General features: G+C 43.7%; 1 protein-coding gene across 3 annotated transcripts in view; it reads right to left on the bottom strand.

Annotated features, from left to right (window-relative positions):
* Positions 1–2,228: 2,228 nt before the first annotated feature.
* Positions 2,229–20,636, bottom strand: part of LOC135515319 (protein FAM110B-like) — a 45,520-nt gene continuing 27,112 nt past the window's right edge. For 2 of the 3 annotated variants that reach the window (XM_064939009.1, XM_064939015.1), the window contains one exon: positions 2,229–4,991. In XM_064939009.1, the coding sequence (XP_064795081.1) occupies positions 3,338–4,600 (1,263 nt within the window). In that variant the 5' untranslated portion in view covers positions 4,601–4,991 and the 3' untranslated portion in view covers positions 2,229–3,337. Of the gene's footprint in view, positions 4,992–13,636; positions 13,734–20,636 lie in introns of all 3 variants that reach the window. The other variant, XM_064939004.1, reaches the window with a different exon arrangement.

Below are 20,636 nucleotides of genomic sequence, written 5' to 3'. Positions count from 1 at the left end.
TTAAAAAGATGAGGCCTTTTATTTTCATAGGTACACTTCAACTATGACAGACAATGGGGAAAAAATTTCCAGAAAATCACATTGTTGGATTTTTAATGAATTTATATGCAAATTATGGTGGAAAATAAGTATTTGGTCACCGACAAACAAGCAAGATTTCTGGCTCTCACAGACCTGTAACTTCTTCTATAAGAGGCTCCTCTGTCCTCCACTCGTTACCTGTATTAATGGCACCTGTTTGAACTTGTTATCAGTATAAAATACACCTGTCCACAACCTCAAACAGTTACACTCCAAACTCCCCTGTGGCCAAAACCAAAGAGCTGTCAAAGGACACCAGAAACAAAATTGTAGACCTGCACCAGGCTGGGAAGACTGAATCTGCAATAGGTAAGCAGCTTGGTTTGAATAAATCAACTGTGGGAGCAATTATTAGGAAATGGAAGACATACAAGACCACTGATAATCTCCCTCGATCTGGGGCTCCACGCAAGATCTCACCCCGTGGGTCAAAATGATCACAAGAACGGTGAGCAAAAATCCCAGAACCACACGGGGGGACCTAGTGAATGACCTGCAGAGAGCTGGGACCAAAGTAACAAAGCCTTCCATCAGTAACACACTACGCAGCCAGGGACTCAAATCCTGCAGTGCCAGACGTGTCCCCCTGCTTAAGCCAGTACATGTCTAGGCCCGTCTGAAGTTTGCTAGAGAGCATTTGGATGATCCAGAAAAAGATTGGATGAATGTCATATGGTCAGATGAAACCAAAATATAACTTTTTGGTAAAAACTCAACTCGTCGTGTTTGGAGGACAAAGAATGCTGAGTTGCATTCAAAGAACATCATACCTACTGTGAAGCATGGGGGTGGAAACATCATGCTTTGGGGCTGTTTTTCTGCAAAGAGACCAGGACGATTGATCCGTGTAAAGGAAAGAATGAATGGGGCCATGTATCGTGAGATTTTGAGTGAAAACCTCCTTCCATCAGCAAGGGCATTGAAGATGAAACGTGGCTTGGTCTTTCAGCATGACAATGATCCCAAACACACCGCCCGTGCAACGAAGAAGTGGCTTCGTAAGAAGCATTTCAAGGTCCTGGAGTGGCCTAGCCAGTCTCCAGATCTCAATCCCATAGATAATCTTTGGAGGGAGTTGAAAGTCAGTGTTGCCCACAGCAACAGCTCCAAAACATCACTGCTCTATTGGAGATCAGCATGGAGGAATGGGCCAAAATACCAGCAACAGTGTGTGAAAGACTTGTGAAGACTTACAGAAAACGTTTGACCTCTGTCATTGCCAACAAAGGGTATATAACAAAGTATTGAGATAAACTTTTGTTATTGACCAAATACTTATTTTCCACCATAATTTGCAAATAAATTCATTAAAAATCCTACAATGTGATTTTCTGGATTTTTTTTCTCATTTTGTTTGTCATAGTTGAAGTGTACCTATGATGAAAATTACAGGCCTCTCTCATCTTTTGAAGTGGGAGAACTTGCACGATTGGTGGCTGACTAAATACTTTTTTTGCCCCACTGTATATATATATATATATTTCCATGAGCTTTCTTATATCTCCTAGACATAAGACAAACACTTCAAAACCTTGTTTCTTATGATGGCAAAAAATACAGATTTTTTTGACTATTTATTTATGTGTTTCTCTTGGCTATAGTAGTAAAGGCCAAATTCTATATTTTTATACCTAAAGGGGTCCTACAATTCAAACTCAAATAGCTAAATGATCTATAGTATGAATGTATGAACTGTATTTGAAAGATGAGGAAATCTGTCCTTTCCACATTGGTTTTTAGATTAGATCACTTTGTCTCTGTGCTCGGGGAGTAACAATTTACATAAAGAGACTGCATTACCCACAATGAATCACTCTCCTGCCATATCCCACAGCCTTTTAAACCTGGAACATGAACAGTGGAGATAGGAGTAACTGTAAACAGACTCTTTTTCAGTTTTACATACTCGCTCAGGTTCATTGTATTGTCAGTGGAGCGATACATAGAAGCATGGAAAATACATCTTGACAGCTTTTCGCTTTATAGGACCGCACAAGGAAGGTGATATTGGTGACCTCTGATCTATGAGCTAACATCAACAGACTACACTGACTAACATGGGTACTCTTCTGATCCTCCAGCGGTTAGATGGGTGATAACACGGTAACCATAAGTATTGTAGTACAGAAAATGAACAGAGCTTAGTGTTTCCTCATCAAATATAATTTTAATGAAATAATACTCACATTTTTCAACGTAGATGGCAAAACAAGACATTTATTAAAATAATGCAAAATAACTAACATTGAAAACAATTAATTGCCTTAATTTTTAAGTACTGTAACAGTTCCAACTCCCATATACTGAACCATGTATGTCATCATAACAACGTCATACACATTTGATGATGAACAGGGTTTGACGCAGTCTCACAGTCAGGCCCAGAGAGAAGACTGAACAATGTAGTAAGTTAGCTTGACAGGCGCCCTCTGACAAAAATCAATTTAAAAAAAATTATGTATATACATTTTCTTACAGCATTTACACACATCTTAAAGAAAAGCCAGTACCACAAAATCCAACTGTCAATAAGAACATTATGGACAACAAACTAAACAGATGCAAAAACCACGTAATGCTGAATGGTTTCATGATGCTGCCTGAATGTTATCGCCATAGTAATGCTGAGAGAGGGGTTAAGCTGGGGTTTCCCCAAGAATGGGGCAGGGTTTGGGTCTAGAATGTACCAAACAAACTCTCCTGGTACCAAAGGGGTGAGGCAGGTTTGGACTGTACCATGCTTCCACAGTCCTTTTTTCAGGGGAGTTTTTTTTCCACACACAAAGCTCAGATGCATCAGAGAGAATTATCAGACTAAAGACTGGTTACACACTGAAGCGCTGCATTCACACCCGTATGGCTTCCAGGCTTAGTGTTGTTCAGAACGAAAGGACATTAAGAAGACACACCTAAAAAGAGCTGGCATCATAATGCTGGTCTAAACAGAGAAAGCAAAATGATGAGAGAGAGAGCTGCGCTGCTCAAAGAGACGGCACTGAACGGCAGCCATCTTGAAAAAGGCTATTTTTTCCTAAACCTGCTGCTTTAGCTGGAGGCCGCACTGGCGGGTTGGGTGAAAGGAGTCATGCAGATTCAGAGGACAACAAACACTGAACGCGAAAGCGACCGCAAGAGCCATCCACAGGTGCCTTGCTAGATCAATACTTTGACATTCATAGAGATTCAGTGCGCAAGTGTCCAAAGACCTTCATTGCATCGATAGTATATATTTTTTAGTTTGTTTCTTCCCTCCCTTTTAGACATGAGATACTTTCTGCGACTCGCGTGCCTGTTTGATACTGTACAGCCATTTGATGACGCGGGCGTTGCGTTCTACAGCCGAGATCCCGTAAGGCACGCGTTCGCTCGCATCTTCCTCCTCGTCCGTCATATCCTCGTTGGTGTGCCGTGATTGGTCGCAGTCCGAGCTGATCATGCTGGCGCTGCGGAAGTTGAGTGAGATGATGTCGGAGTTGGCACGGGCGAAGCTCTCTACGCCCACACTCTCCAGCTCCTCGGGGTCCAGCCCACAGTAGTTAAAGAAGCGCTCCACGTCGGCACCGGCTCGTGCGTAACGGTCGCTCAGGTCCGACTTGGAGCGATGCAGGGACGGCCGGCGGGCCACAGAGCATCCCAGCTCTAGCTCCAACTGCTCAGCTGGAGCGGCAGAGGAGGGCGGCGTGGGGTTGGCTTCCCTCTCAGGGGCCTGGGGGGCGTTGTCGCAGAGAGGGGCAAGGACTTTAGGGCTGGGTTTGGGGGGTAAGGGAGGTGCGGAGCTGCTGCTACTTCGGGCCGCCCTTAGAGGCTTACCGTTGCATAGCCTGCGAATGTCGGAGGAGCTGTGGGAGGCATGGAGGGGTGAACGATCGCCCTCACCCCGCTCCTCCAACAGGCGGCGGCTGAGGTTCAAGTTGCTCCCCTGGGCGTTGCCTGCCTGTGGGCTCCGTCGGCCAGGTACAGGGGGAGGCACCTTAAGGGACTCGGAGAAGGAACGGAGGCTGGTGGGCTCAGAGCAGTCCATTGTGGTGGGGATGGAGCGGTGGGGGGCCCAGCTCCTGGCCCCGGGCTTTAGAGTAGCGCTCTTAGTGTGGCCCTCAGAGGTCGAGCTGGAGCTGTTCAGGAGGTTCTTAAGGATCTCCAGGTTGAGGTTCTCCCGTTTGCTGGTGGTGGTGCATGTGTCTGACTTGGAGTTGTTGTTGGATGCCTTGAGGTCCACCCCACCACCACCGCCCCCATTCGCCCCTCTCTTAGCCACGGCAGGGCAGACAGGCGGCCTGGCCAGCAGTGGGGGCTTAACAGGCTCCTGCTTGGCGTTGATGACCTCCTGGCTCTTGACGTATTTCGACTTGTCCGCCTCCAGCCGCTCCACAGCACTCAGCCGTTTAGGGTTGGGCTCCACCTGGCGCCGGAAGTAGTCGGGCCCTTTGTTGAGTATGCGCAGGGGGACGGTGGAGGCAAAGGCCGCCCCGTGGCCGGGGGGCTTGCTATCTGCCAGCGGCGTCAGGGTCTCGGTGGGCATGTCTGGGTGGCTCGGGGTGGCCGCCGTGGTGGCTGACGCAGGGGGTGGCTCTGCTGCTGCGCGTAGGGCAGCCTGCAGGCACGCACATGAAGCCAGGCGAGCGGAGAATGGGGGCCGTCTCCACTGGCCTTCAACAGCCAGGTCTCATCCCCACAGAGCATCAATCAGCCCCTACTGCTGCCCTGCTCCTACTGCCCCACAGCCTGCCTGCCCCAGGTTGGAGCGACAGAGAGAGAGAGAAACAAGAGGAGGAGAGAGAGAGGGAGAGTGGGGAGAGGCAGAGCGAGTGCAGGAGCAGTGGTCCGGATCAGTAGGCACCGGAGTGTAGGATTGTGGGAAGGAACAACCTCGTCTCACCTCCTTTGTTCGCCCACAACTGGAGGCAGCAGATCTGAAACAAAGAGAGACCAATCGTATTAGGGGATCAGGTGATATCACGGTCATAGCAACAACATGAAGAACTGGGACACATGCATGTACTTGACTGTTGAGGGGCACACTATATAGACACACCTATAGGAACACATGCAGACGCAAACATGCACACACACGCAAACGCACACACACTTAAACACAGAGGGAAATATGTTCCTAGTCAAAAGGGGGAAGGCTGAGTAGAAAAGCATACAGTTAGCCATGTCTTTTCCCATGTATTTTCCCTGCATACTGCTCTAACATCGCAAGTGTTATTGTCTGTCAAAGTGAGGAGTGCGATTATTCCAGCTCTCCCTCAGATACACACGCACACGAGAAAGTGCTGACACAGCCACCAGTGGTGTGTTTTTTTCCCACCACAGAGCCAGAGAGAGAAAAGGGACTACGAGAGTGAGATCAGATACAGGAACAGAATGGCAAGAGAAAAGGAATGAGAGACAGAAGAGAGAGATCGAGAAAGTGCAGAGTGAAATATAGACCGAAGAACCTCAAGGATGTTGGGGGGGTGGGGGGGGATCATAAATAAAAGTAATTACAGTGGCATCAGAGACAGGGCTGTTTGTGTGCCGGCCAATGGACAGGGAAATTGCAGTGACAAAGCAGTTTTATGGACCCACTGTGTGTGTGTGTGCACGCGCACGAGTTTGTGGTTGCGCTGCCTGCGACACGTCATACATTACTGAGGGGAAGGGAGGGAGTCTGGGGCGATGCGGGGCAGACGCCTGGACTGATTCAGTAAAACGTAAAACACATGGCTGGTGGTGGCCCTAATGTCTGGCTTACTAAAGAGTAGATTAATGAGTTAATTTCAAAGGCGCAACCTGTACGTTTCACCCTGCCTGGGACTTGTTTGTAAACTGATGGTGTGATGGGGTCCTAGACCAGGGCGAATGTAACTATTTGGGGGGGGGCTTCAATTAACCGAGGCACCGTTTGACTATTCCCGTCTCAGAATCACTGAAATTTACTTTTTTTTTACTGCATAAACTACAACATAATGTAATCGCAATCTGCAAACATGTGACTATCCCCACCCCAACATATCAGCAATTATGTTTTCATAGAAATTCCTGAATCCAATAGCTCTGATTTTACCCAGCCAAATCATTGTGATCATTCACGTTTTCTCATAATCAAAATAATCCAAACGGGACGGGCGGGGACTATAGTCCCAGACTAGATATAGATCATCCAATACTCACTCCCAATTCTCCCCCCGTCGTGCGGTGTAGAAACACACCACTACAGCTTATATCCTGACCCGTCAACCACTCAAAGACATGAAGTGAGCCCGCATCCCTCTATTTAAAAATATAACTATATTGTTAGGGGCCTGGGGAGTCCCACAGCAATCTGCACAGACATATTTGCAAAACTCAATCCAGCAACGACACAGCTCCAGCCGAGACACGCCATTGGCCACGGGGTAACCGTAGGGACCCAATTTCATCATCTAACGGTAAGACACTCCAGGTAATACACCAAATTAGGCAATGCGGCCTGCCTTGCCCATAGGCCCATTGCCCCCACCTACATTTTTTTTTTTCAATCAAATTCGTTTCAATAAAAGACATTTGTTTGGTTTGCCTTGGATACAGATTCAGGGGCCTCAAACCCGGCTATATGAAAACACATAGCAGGACGTCTGAATGAACAGAAACACTGTCAGGCTCAATTTCCTCAAGTCTTGACTATAGATAAGGTCATGGTTAGACCTTAGATCTACAGGACCCTGTAGATGGCCTGTATTATGATGTAAACACAAGAGAGGCATATATAACTATGACCTATGAATGTTACGGGAGACAGAGGACCATGTAAAACAGTGGGACAGCAGGCAACTGATATCTCATTAGAAGGGGGTGGGTCGGTGGCAGGGCTCATACAATGAGGCTACAATCTGCCACCACACTGTCTGCAGTCACACACACTATCCCATACTGTAATTAAGGAGCAGGAGGGGTCAGAGCCAGCACTATACACAGTAATAACAGTGAACGAAGCCAGGCTCTCCTCTACCCAATATACCAAATGACTATGATCCTCCCCCTTGACTACTAGGCTAGTCTTAATAGGATCGGACCCTTTTTCTTTAAAAAAAAAATGTTCCTCTAAAATGACATAACCAACTCTAACTGCCTGTAGCTCAGGACCTGAAGCAAGGATATACATATGCTCGATACCATTTTAAAGGAAACACTTTGAAGTTTGTGGAAATGTGAAATTAATGTAGGAGAATATAACACAGGTCTGGTAAAAGATAATAGAAAACACATATTTTTGGTTTGTATCTTTTTTCCCCAGAAAGACCATAATATAATATTGCAGTTTAGGCGGAATTTAGATGTTGGCCACAAGATGGCAGCAGTGTGTGCAAAGTTTCAGATTGATCCAGTGAAGCGCTGCAATACAGGCCAATATTTTGTATCAAGTCTGTCCAAATGTGCTGAGTTGGTTAATTGATACATTTTCAAGTACATAACTAAAGAGAACATACAAAAATGATATGGTAATACTAAATTTAAATTTACACACTCCCAGGAATGTCATACATGGATCATTAGCTTATACACTAACTTTCACACATCTAGATGGCCGGGCAGGGGGGGTGTGGAGCCAGAGACAGCAGTGGTTCAAACTTTAGAACCCAGTTCCTACATTTGAATATGAAAAGTTATTTTATCAAACAAAACTATGCTACATCTTTATCTCTGGGACCCTCAGGATGACAAATATCAGAGCAAGACTACTGAATGTAAGTTCATTAATTTACCTTCAGAGGTGAATGTATCAAACCAGTCGCCGTGATACGTTTTTTGTTGTTGTGCACTCTCCTCAAACAATAACATGGTATTTACTGTAATAGCTATTGTAAATTGGACAGCAGTTTTTAACAATATTTTTATTTATTTATCCTAGGCAAGTCAGTTAAAACTTGCCTAACAAATTGCCGAACAAATTCTTATTTACAATGACGGCCTAGGAACAGTGGGTTAACTGCCTTGTTCAGGGGCAGAACGACAGATTTTTACCTTGTCAGCTCGGGGATTCGATCTAGCAACCTTTTGGTTACTGGCCCAACGCTCTAATTACTAGGCTACCTGCCGCCACAATGGAATAAGACATGTCTATGTCCTGGAAAGTATGCTGTTATTTTCAATATCATGCTAATCACATTAGCGCACGTTAGCTCAACCGTCCCGGTTTAGGGACAACAATCCCATAGAGGTTAACCTCTCACCCCATACCAGCTGTGGAGGGTTTTTGTCCCCTGACTGCCCTGCAACACTCTCCTTGTTTAGGGGGGGGGAGTGAATTTGTGTTGTATGTACTGTACAGTATATGCATGATGTCATCACAGAGTTCAGTACCTTTTCTCCAGGCATTCAATTAGCATCTAGAGAATGTATGATAATTGTTTTCGGTCAGTTATCTACAGTCATGATTCTGGTAAATCAAAGCGAAAGTACCTATATCAGATAAGTCCACACACAAATGTGACGCGTGCACACAAACGGCTCTCTCCCCCTCTTCCTATGTCTGAAGAAACCGATTCCCCCTAATGAATACCACGTGCCCTGTCTTTCTCCCTAATAGGCAATCTCTATAACAGACCTATAATCTCCATAGATCGTATTATGACAGCGCAACACAGAGATGCATAGTGTCCTTTGACCAAAATGACCACATCCATAAGAGCGGTATGCCCAGAATGTTCGATCCAATGGAATCCTTCGTTCTCAGAACCGCATCAGCCTAACATTCCATTCTCCTCCTTGAAAATAAATGAAAGGCCAATAGAAAAATCCCACATAAAGCCAAGAGGTCAAATCCATGCCGGTTCTGGGAGACAATCCTTTTCTCTTTTCACCCCTAGGCCCCAAACACATGATGGTCATACAAGAGGGTGTTACGTACTATGCAGTCAGGCATTATGGAATGACTGGACTTATATGGCTAGAGGCCCATGTTAATTTAAATCATGTTATTGTTGTGACGAAGTGAGACAGAGTAAGACTTTCATCCAATATAGCTGCAGGACTAACGCATCATGCACAGGGAAGTACGGAATGCAAAATCCTAACTAATTTCAAAGCAAGGGAGGCCTGGTGGCTGCAGACTACAACGGAAGTACACAACGTTACTACTAGGCTACTCAATTATACTCCAACGAGCTAAAGCACCTTCCTCAATCACTTTGGCTTGATAATAAAGCGTACGGTCAGCTTTAAGGCGCAAGGGGTTAGACAAATGTTTTGCGATCGCTAATTCTCAAGACTCAGATGTTTGCAAATCTGTTATGTTTTTAATAATAGAGGTTAATAGGTTTCTCTGCATTCTGATCGTTTTATACTGTTCAATTATACTTCAACAATTATTTTTTATTTTTTGCATTTTCATAAATGTTTGCATTTCCTGCACTCATTTGAGATGATTTTCACACGGCCAAGTAGGGCTGCACGATACTGGCAAACAATCTAGGCCTTATTTTTAACCAAATGTTGCAATTGCCATTTGACTTGCGATTTAGGTCAAAACACTTGGGTGAACTGTTGTAATCGTGGAAAAATAATGATTATTCTAATTCTATAGTTAGAATATAAGCGGTTACTTTGAATACAGTATTGTTGGACATGATAACGAATGAAAATGCCAGGGAGGAGTTACTACGACAGGGTAGTAACCAAAGTGTTGGTCAGTGTTTCCTTGCGGACCCTATAATCTTTGTCAATATTAAATGCTTCTCTTAGCTACTCCATGTTGCTAACATTTTCATGCATTCCCAATTCCTCTTTGAATTAGAAGACACTGTTGCACAAACATGCTGATTTAGGCCTACACCGTTACTGGTATCAGGCTGTATAGCTAGCTACATTTGCTCTGACTAACATGACTTAGCCACAACTAGATAAGAAAAGACAAACTAGCTGTTTGCAGATATAAGAGAAACAAACTAATGGTGTAATTACAGAACACAAGTGGATTTATATTAAGAAGCAAAATGGAAGCAGCATCATTGTCATCAACATTGTTGCATGTGCTGCATTGACCATGCAGACTGAATGCAAGTGTCTCATGGTCGAGCAACAATAAATGTGCTCCTTGAGTGAGGGGGCGGGGCTAGCTCGTGTGGGAAAAATGCATGGAGAGAGAGCAGAGAGAGATGATTCAAGTAGCGGAGTAAACTATAGAAATGGATGTTTACACACGGCATATCACATTTAACAAACCAAACATTCAAATACCGTTTTAGAAGGTAAAGTAAAAACCCAAACCGGTCCGTGCATCAATACCCGTATATTTTGTATTTATTAACAATCCCGAATAGCTACTCTTCCTGGGGTCCAAACACACCAAAGCATCCACATTACCTATAAAACAACATATAAAACAGTGAACTATGTTTGCACTGAATGAGCTAAAGATAAAACAGTACATCATATAACATCCCTACACCACCACATATCCACAACACAACATGTTCAATACCACCATACAACAATGTGTGCGCATTCATGTGTCTGTACCTTCAGATGTGCATATAGTAAAATACGGTATACCACCCAGCCCTACCCCCACATAATGACAGTCTCTGTGTTGAGTCATTCAACTGGTGGTTGAATTTTAATAGGGTTTCCGAACCCTAACCATCTGTCAATGTCTTGTACACAAATCGGCAACAGACAGCGGAGATGGTGGGCCAAAATACGGTCCAGATTATCATGTCATTTTAAAGTCATTTCAATTCACTTGAATGCAAAAGACACCCTGTGACCCAAAACATGTGTCCTTATTTCCCCAAAATGTTTACAGATTTATGCAAGCCTTCCTTCCAGATACCGGGTTTTATTGAATATGTGCTGGCACTGCTTCACTGGACTGCTGACAGAGGTAAGACCCCATCTCCCATCACCTCTGTGTGTGGTTCTTGGGAACATGGTTCAATCCAGCTACAACTTATTTGAAGTTCACATGCAGATGTTGTTACCACAGGAAACAGAACTGTCATTCCCAGGTTTCTCATCTCAGTGTGGTTAAGGGGGACTGTTTTTTTAAAGGGGGAGGGTTGCTATTTCTTGGCTCCAGGCCCAGAAAGGTAATTTAGGAATGGGGGATGGGGGGGGTCTATGGTAGATTTTTGTGGGTAGAATAGAAAATGGCTTTATTTCCCCTGAAAATATTGCAGTGACGGTTATGTCAATACTTTTCAATCTCAATACAAGACTTTGGATGATCTCTATCGCTCTGAGGAGATATTGACGGCAGCCAGGACTTTGTGTCCTCGGTCAACAGACACAAAAATAGATCTGTAATAGATCTGTTGTTCTTGTACAGCTATCCCGTTACATCTTGGCCGTCCCCGCAGCGTAAATAAATGTTCAACCATCCAGTCTGAAAACTGTTTAGAATTTCAGTTAAATCTTACAACAGGAAAATACTTTTTCCTGTCTTCTGCTATTTTTAGCAAATAGAGGAATCTCAGTCCGTTTAATTTGATGCTCGTTGGAAGAACGGAGCGAATGCAGGCTAAAAACGTTCCGTGAAATGTGCCAGCGTTTCCATTAAAGCATATTTGTGCTGATACGACTACTAGCAGTCCTATGTTACTTATTTTGGATGTTGAGATAATCGATGTTGATGGTACAGAAGGAGGTAAAGCTATGAATGAATCATCTGTGGTCCGAGGCAAACAGATGTAAAAGGGTAGACAGACAGGGTTTCCTAGAGAGACAGAGAGACAAATACACACGCACCACAGTCTCTATGGAAATAACACATACGCTCACACACCCACGCCACACGCGGTGACCCACTTTAAACTGAGTCTCATGTGGCAAAGTAGTGAGACTATCGTCCACAATACTGTGTACTACACCAAGTTGATGGATAACATTGTCACTCCTAGTCCCACAGGGTGTTGAGGCTTGGTCCCACTTTAAAACTAACTTACAAAGGCTTTATATAGCATGCATAAAGTCAACAAGACCTTGATTAGATTTATCAGCAGTGTTAGAGGTGGGCTACACTCTTAGCACCTTTATTTCTATCTAGAACCAAAAAGGGCTGTCCCAATAGGAGAACCCTTTGAAGAACCATTTTTGGTTCCACGTAGAACCCTTTCCACAGAGGGTCCTACATGGAAGAACCCCTTTGGAACCCTTTTTTCTAGGAGTGTAAAACCAAAGCCTACACACCCTGTAGGTCTTCAGTATCAGGACATAGGACTTTTTAATACGTGTACTGTCTGTGTGTAGTGGGGTTATGTGTACTCTCACCCTGGGTGATTTGACGACCCTCTCTATCCTAAATGAATTCTGACCATCTCTCCCTCTCCTCTCTACTTCTTGCACGCACAAACACACACACACACACACACACACACACACACACACACACACACACACACACACACACTAGGTGAATGTGATCCCACCATCAGCAGGCCTAACAGCTACTGACAGATATTGCTAATGGGATGGCAGGGGAAGAGGCTGTTTTGGGACAGTTTGTTCAGCACAGACACTTCTTTACAACGCTGCATGCTGCCAGCACATCACCTTGGACAGCTTTATTCACGCCAGCAGTAATGTTCATTTACTCAAACTGGTCTGGGTGAATGCAGAGACTAGTCGGTGTAAGACTAATGGAATCAAACAGTGCATTGCTTAAACTTTACTGCCCCCGTTGGCTAATTCTGCACTTGTTATGGCGGACCACTCTTCTGGAAAAGCATTGAGAGATATCGTATTCTGTCACTCACCACGTTGTAAGAGCGTATAATGGAGTCGATAGCCTAGATAGTCCCTTGCTTATCCATACTGATTTTAAGCCATAAAGACAGACTAATTTGAACACAATTATTTTATATTTTATTTAACTAGGCAAGTCAGTTAAGAACAAATTCTTATTTACAATGACGGCCTACCAAAAGAGAAAAGGCCTCCTGCGGGGACGGGGGCTGGGATTTAAAAATAAATTATAATATAGGACAAAACACACATCACGACAAGAGAGACACCACAACACTACATAAAGAGAGACCTAAGACAACAACATAGCATGGCAGCAACACATGACAACAACATGGCAGCAGCACAAACATTATTGGGCACTGACAACAGCACAAAAGGGCAAGGAGGTGGCGACAACAATACACAACGCAAAGCAGCCACAACTGTCAGTAAGAGTGTCTACGCAAGTCCCATTCCAATATCATCAAGATGAGCGGACATGGTAGGTCTTCTACTGCATGAATACACCCTCTAAGACACACTAATTAACAATGTTTTATAGCTGCTGTACAACGCATAGCCTAATCAGCACTAGGAAGCAGACTGCACTGTAGATAGGCTATATAGTAATATAGGCCTAGCCCTAACAAGCCTACCAAATCACAAAAGGTAGTCTATATTGTGTCTGCCCTACACAAAGATAATTTTGTAATTGATAGATCTGGTCCAATAGATGGACTAAGATGAAGTAGTCTAGTTTGAGGGAGAATGGTGCCGCTGCATACCAGCAGGGGCTGGCAGGCCGGCTGGCTAGACTCAGTTGAATCAGGTGTGTAGGCATGGACACTGAGATGATGATGGGGCTCACCTGTTCAGAGCTCAGGTGTTGGCAGACTCTGGTCCATTGGCCAACTCTGAGTCCCCCTTGTCCTCCAACCGCTGCAGGTTGTCAGCAGGGGAAACAGCTGCGATAACACATACGTTTGGTTAGATCAGGAAACACTCTTAGGTGACACATAGGCTATATTGTACTAGAGGAATACTCCAGCTCTAAAACAGCAAGTAGTAGAATAGTTTTTAATTTAGGCGACTCAACAGATGGTGTGGGACATGGACTCATGTCATTAGACCATGAGGTCTGAAAAATCAATCGGACAAACTGAGTAAACTATCACTAACGAAATCTAAGAAACTCATAGGTCTATGGGTACAACCAAAGACAATATGAAGAGCGAAAGAAACTGCTTCTCCAATAGAAATCCCTGGTCACGCTGGTAGGTGCTGTCATGGTGACGATGACTAGCTGCGTTCATCCGCAGAAACATGCCATCGGGTCTAACGGTCGTTTCGTGCCAACCTACGCATGTGTAGGTCGTCAAATCAAAGCCACTCCTTCGATATAACATTGTTTTTGACGAAAATGAAAACGTGTCAGTTTGTCACTTCCAAGAGGTTGGAGTAATAACATGTTCAACTACTTAAGACATTGGCTGGAATCTAGGTTGAGAAAATGAACAACTAAAGGAACGTTTCACTTCTCTCATTGACTTCCCTAACCTGGTCTGTTTTGGTCTGCTTCGCAAGCGTTCCCGGAAGTCTTGCGAAGTTGCACCTCTGGGTTTAGAAACTCTGTGATATACAACTACTGTGTCTTCATTATCACAACTCAGTCTAGTCAGGTTCAGTGACATAGTCCATCAACCACTCTCCTAGATGCAGATGCTCTCGCTGTGTGAGTAGCACTTGTGCAGACCGATCAGACACTAGCGCTGCGAGCTGTCTAGATGCAGGGAACACAGAGATACATCAAACTCCAAAAGGAAGACGAAAAGCTCCACTCTCTCACCAGAAGCATTTCAGAAATCAAGTTAGACAACACATTTCACAGGGAATGTTGTGGATAGGTGCTATGGCTTGCGTGTGACATTCTGAAAGCCTGTCACATTTCAAAGCTGAGTGATAGGCCTCAATCACAGGTCTATAAAAAGAGAGATTATCTGAAATCACAATCGTTCTGCACTGCAGAAAAACAGGGGAACTAGTGTGCTGGGCTGGAGGGGAAAAAGAGTGTGCTAGCACCATGCAAGGAGGCCCTCGAGGACTTCAGTTGCATACCCCGCTGGAAGAGAGGAGACATAGCCTGTGAAAGAGTACACTGTGTACTTAGTGCTCTACTCTTGAGAATCTACATCTGGAACATTGAGTGAAACAGTCACAGCGTAGTTATGTTTATTAGGATACCCATTAGCTACTGCACAGCCACTCTTCCTGGGGTCCACATGAAACGTACAAATACAGGAATACATGAGTACAGAACAAATAAGAGATATCTATTGAAAAGACGCCAAGAGACGGCAAAAATACTATTTACAAACAATCGTATATAAATATTCATTCTTATATACAGTGCAGTTAAATTAGATCTTTAGAAAGATGAGAGGCGCTCTGATACAATATGTTTATCTGTTTTTTAAAGCTAAACTTTTTGCCTGAGTAACCTCTGGTGGCAGAGCATTCCATGATGACATGGCGCTATACATTAAGTGTACAAAACATTAAGAACACCTGCTCTTTCCACAACAGCCTGCCGAGATGAAAGCTATGATCCCTTATTGATGTCACCTGATAAATCCATCAGTGTAGATGAAGGGGAGGAGACAGGTTAAAGAATGATTTTTAAGCCTTGAGACAACTGAGACATGGATTGCGTGTGTCTCAATCAGAGGGTGAATGGGCAAGAGAAAAGATTTAAGTGCCTTTGAACGGGGTATGGTAGTAGGTGCACGGCGCACCGGTTTGAGTGTGTCAAGAACTGCAATGCTGGAGATTTGTTATTTTTTTGTATTTTACCCCCTTTTTCAATCTTGTCTCATCGCTGCAACTCCGCAACGGGCTCCACTACCCAAAGGACATCCAGGTAACTTCACACAACTGTGGGAAACATTGGAGTCAACATGGGCCACCAACATGGGCCAGCATGGATGCAACTCAATCTTAGGATGGGTGCAACTTGATATACTCAGTGTATATACACATACAGAATACAATGCATTCGGAAAGTAATCAGACCCCTTGACCTTTCCATATTTTGTTACATTATACTTATTCTAAAATGTATTCAATTTAAAAAAATCCTCATCAATCTACACACAATACCCCATAATGACAAACCCAAAACAGGTTTTTAGACATTTTAGAAAATGTATAAAGAAATAGGTACCTTATTTACATAACTATTCAGACTCAAAATTGAGCTCAGGTGCAACCTGTTTCCATAGATCATTCTTGAGATGTTTCTACAACTTGATTGGAGTCCATCTGTGGTAAATTCAATTCAATTGATTGGACATGATTGGACAGGAAAGGCACACACCAGTCTATATAAGGTCTCACAGTTGACAGTGCATGTCAGAGCAAAAACCAAGACATTGGGTCGAAGGGATTGTCTGTAGAGCTCCAAGACAGAATTGTGTTGAGGCACAGATGTGGGGAAGGGTGCCAAAGCAATTCTGCAGCATTGAAGGTCCCCAAGAACACAGTGGTGTTCATCCTTCTTGGAAGCAGTTTGGATCCACCAAAACTCTTCCTAGAGCTGGCCGCCAGGCCAAAATGAGCAATCGGGGGAGAAGAACCTTGGTCAGGGAGGTGACCAAGAACCTGATGATCACTCTGACAGAGCTCCAGAGTTCCTCTATGGAAATAGGCCAGTATTCCAGAAGTACAACCACCGCTGCAGCACTCCATCAATCAGGCGTTTATGGTAGAGTGGCCAGATGGAAGACATTTCTCAGTAAAAAGGCATATGACAGCCTGCTTGGGGTTTGCCAAAAGGCACCTAAGACAATGAGACAAGATGAACTCTTTGGCCTGAATGCCAAGCATCACGTCTTGGCATTTGGCCAGAGCCCGGACTTGAACCCCATCAAACATCTCTGGAGAGACCTGAAAACAGCTGTGCAGCGACTCTCCCCATCCAATCTGACAGAGCTTGAGAGGATCTGCAGAGAAGAATGGGAGACATTCCACAATAACAGGTGTGCCAAGCTTGTAGCGTCATACCCAAAAACACTCAAGATTGTAATCGCTGCCAAAGGTGCTTCTACAAAATACTGAGTAAAGGGTCTGAATACTTACATTTATATACATGTGCAACATTAAAAAAAAACAGTTTTTGCTTTGTCATTATGGGGTATTGTGTAGATTGATGAAAAAACAATTGAATCCATCTTAGAATAAGGCTGTAACGTAACAAAATGTGGAAAAAGTCTAGAGGTCTGAATACTTTCCGAATGCACTGTATATACAGTACCAGTCAAAAGTTTGGACACACCTACTCATTCCAGGATTTTTCTTTATTTTGACTATTTTCTACATTGTAGAATAATAGTGAAAACATCAAAACTATGAAATAACACATGGAATCATGTAATAACCAAAAAAGTGTTAAACAAAAACCAAATATATTTCACATTCTTCAAAGTAGCCACCCTTTGCCTTGATGACAGCTTTGCACACACTTGGCTTTCTCAACCAGCTTCACCTGGAATGCTTTTCCAACAATGTTAAATGAGTTCCCACATATGCTGATCACTTGTTGGATGCTTTTCCTTTACTCTGCTGTCCAACTCATCCCAAACCATCTCAATTGGGTTGAGGTCAGGTGATTGTGGAGGCCAGGTCATCTGATGCAGCACTCCATCACTCTCCATCTTGGTCAAATAGCCCTTACACAGCCTAGAGGTGTGTTGGGTCATTGTCCTTTTGAAATACAAATGATAGTCCCACTAAGCGCAAACCAGATGGGATGGCGTATCGCTGCAGAGTGCTGTGGTAGCCATCAAGGTTAAGTGTGCCTTGAATTCTACATAAATCACTGACAGTGTCACCAGCAAAGCACCCCCACACCATCACACCTCCTCCATGCTTCACGGTGGGAACCAGACACACAGAGATCAAACTTTGTGAAATTACATAGTTGATGTATTCACTATTATTCTACAATGTATAAAATAGTACAAATAAAGAAAAACCCTTGAAAGAGTAGGTGTGTCCAAACCTTTGACTGGTACTGCATGTTAGAACTTATTTTGAAGTTGGTATTTGCAATTCAAAAATATATGTAATATTTTACAATGGTATATTCTAATTAAGCAATAAGGCACGAGGGGGTGGAGCTGGTATTGCTGACAGAGCAATACACTGATCCCCCACTGAGTCAAGAAGCAGGGATACCACGGCTACCATGGCTAAGTGCTCTATTCAGGCACTCCGCGTTGCGTCGCGCTAAAGAACAGCCCTTTACCGTTGTATATTGGCCATATACCACAAACCCCAGAGGTGCCTTATTGCTATTATAAACTGGTTACCAACACGACTAGAGCAGTAAAAATACATGTTTTGTCATACCCATGGTATACAGTCTCTGATATACCACGGCTGTCAGCCAATCAGCATTCAGGGCTCGAACCACCTAGTTTATAATTAAGCATAACTTATTTTACTTGACATGGAGGACTTTTGAGAGAATGCAATTAAATCAAGAGAGTAAAATAGCGGTATGGGCTATTTTGTTGACAAATAAGCCTAATAAGAAATACTTTTTCAATTTTGATGCAAATTAAGTAGGCTAAAGCTTTTTCAAATCTGTTCTCTAAATTTTGTAACAGTATGGTGGCATTGCCTCATATCTGTTCTTCTTCCCTCATAAGAAACAGCAGATTATCTCACACACTGCAAAGAGCACAGCCTCCACACAATTTGCCTCAGCATCCCACGATGCAGCAATGTAGGCAGGGCTATTTATAAACAGGGTTCCTGGCAGACGCCCCCACACACGCACACACACGCTGCCTCACCTTGAGTCGCTAACCCGCCTGACTACATCTCACCCCACCTCATCCCCATCCCTAACATCTCACAGAATGCTGTGTCATTGGTGTTAATTATGGCACAGGAGGAAAACAGAGTGGAGAGTAGCACTCCCCTCTCCTTCTTGACCCCACCTCCACAAAAACAGTCCCGGACAGTGGGAGTCATGGGAGAAATAAGGTGGCTGAATAATGTCCTTGATGTAGAAAAGCAGGTCCGGGATCTGTATCCCCAAACATTATTGAATGACCATGACTTTTAGCAGTGGGGATAATGAAACTGGCCCTAGGACTCACCCTTGGGGCACTCCATCTGATAGGTTATTGCTTAACTTTAGCTACTTTGACTCTCTGCTGTTTTGCTACACACAACAGTAAGCCTAGTTGTCGGAGGGTCTGCCATTCAGGTGGTTAGGCCTACACTGACCCTTCCCTAACCAGCAGGCCACTGTGATCGCTTAATCTAGGCTAAATATAATCTTGGTCGTAATGATTTTCCAGTGTACAATTAGACAATGTAGGCTAAAGGTTACTGTGACTTATGACTGTTTTAGAACCGAGCAAGGCAGTGATCCTTTTGGAAATTCAAGTTTTTGGTTTCACCGTAGCACCTGATTCAACTATTCATGGTCTTGACAGAACTGGTTCAAAACCACAACTAGTTGAGTCAGGTGTTTAGTGTTCTGGAACAAAGGAGGTTGCACTACATGCACCGTATGGCTCCCCAGAATGGTTGGCTTCCTCTGTTCCCTGTTCTAAACTCTAAAAAAGGTAGAAGATAGTAGGCCTACCTGATCAAATCCTAACCAAACGCAGAACTAACTTTTAATCAGTAGCATTCTACTCTGTTCATAACAGCTTTCCTTGTCACAGTTAAATCCATCCTGTTCTTAGCGGCGATAGTCACAGTTGGGATACATTATCTATCTGTTTGTTTACTAACACCAGCAGATGCAGAAAGGTGGGCCTGTTTGAAAATCCCTTCTTCTTGACTCAGTGGGCGATCAGTGTATTGCTCTGTCAGCGATACCAGCTTATGGTACAAATACCAGTTTACGGTTACAGATTGACAGGAAAGCCTTCCCTTGCCATAGATAGAACACTGTCTCAGATGAAAGCAAATGCATCCCAAATGTAAGAGAACTCGGCTGGCTAAAAGGAGAACTTCCAACCAGCCTCAGTGTCTAACAGTGGAAAAATGTCATCCTCATCACCAGTGAGTGACAAACTTAGTCCACTGGTGTTTGTCCTCTGTTCTGACATTAGCCTAAACACACCAGGAGAATTTGAGGTCTTTGCTTTTTCTTCTTCTGCAGAAGCATGCTGCTACCTTGCTGCTTGCCTGGTAGCTGCCTGTTGGCCTCAGTGTTGAGTGGAAAAACACTGTAGCAGTGAAAACACTGAAGCAAGGAAGGAACATCTGGGATGATGCTCCGTTGGCCAACAGCGCTAGGCCTAGCTAGCTACAGTACTTCAGGGTTTGGCAGCAGAGGGTGTGAACTGTGAGAAAGGAATGAGGGCTGCTTAGGATCTCAGAGGGAATTTTAAATCACAACTACTTTTTAAGGTGTTTGCCTCTTCGTCTAAACAGATACAGTTTCTGGGCTGACGGATGACACTGAACAATTTATCCCTCAATCCTGTGTTTTGAAGTAGGGAACAGTTAGAGTACAATAGTGGTTGGATTTGATAGATTGCTCTTTTTCATGGTTTTGATCAAAGGGGAGAATGTCTTGTTTTAAAAACGTGGAAAATAGAGTTTGAATCGGCATCAAATCTCCAGTCATTAATATTGTTTTGAATTAGTGCTATTTGAGGTTGATTCAGTTAAAAACAATTTACCAAGGTTTTTGATTTCAATAAAATAAAATACATTATGAAATATGACCTTGCAATTATTACAAAGCCAAATATTGTCTAACAGAAGAAAACAATAAAAAAAACATGATGGTAGTGACTGCTCATTACTGTGTGCTTATCACCTTTTAACCATCATTTATT

Source organism: Oncorhynchus masou, chromosome 3 (assembly GCF_036934945.1).
Source record: "Oncorhynchus masou masou isolate Uvic2021 chromosome 3, UVic_Omas_1.1, whole genome shotgun sequence".
Classification (NCBI taxonomy): domain Eukaryota; kingdom Metazoa; phylum Chordata; class Actinopteri; order Salmoniformes; family Salmonidae; genus Oncorhynchus; species Oncorhynchus masou.
The sequence above is the reverse complement of the archived record's forward strand: the minus strand, read 5'-3'. Positions and strand labels throughout refer to the sequence as shown.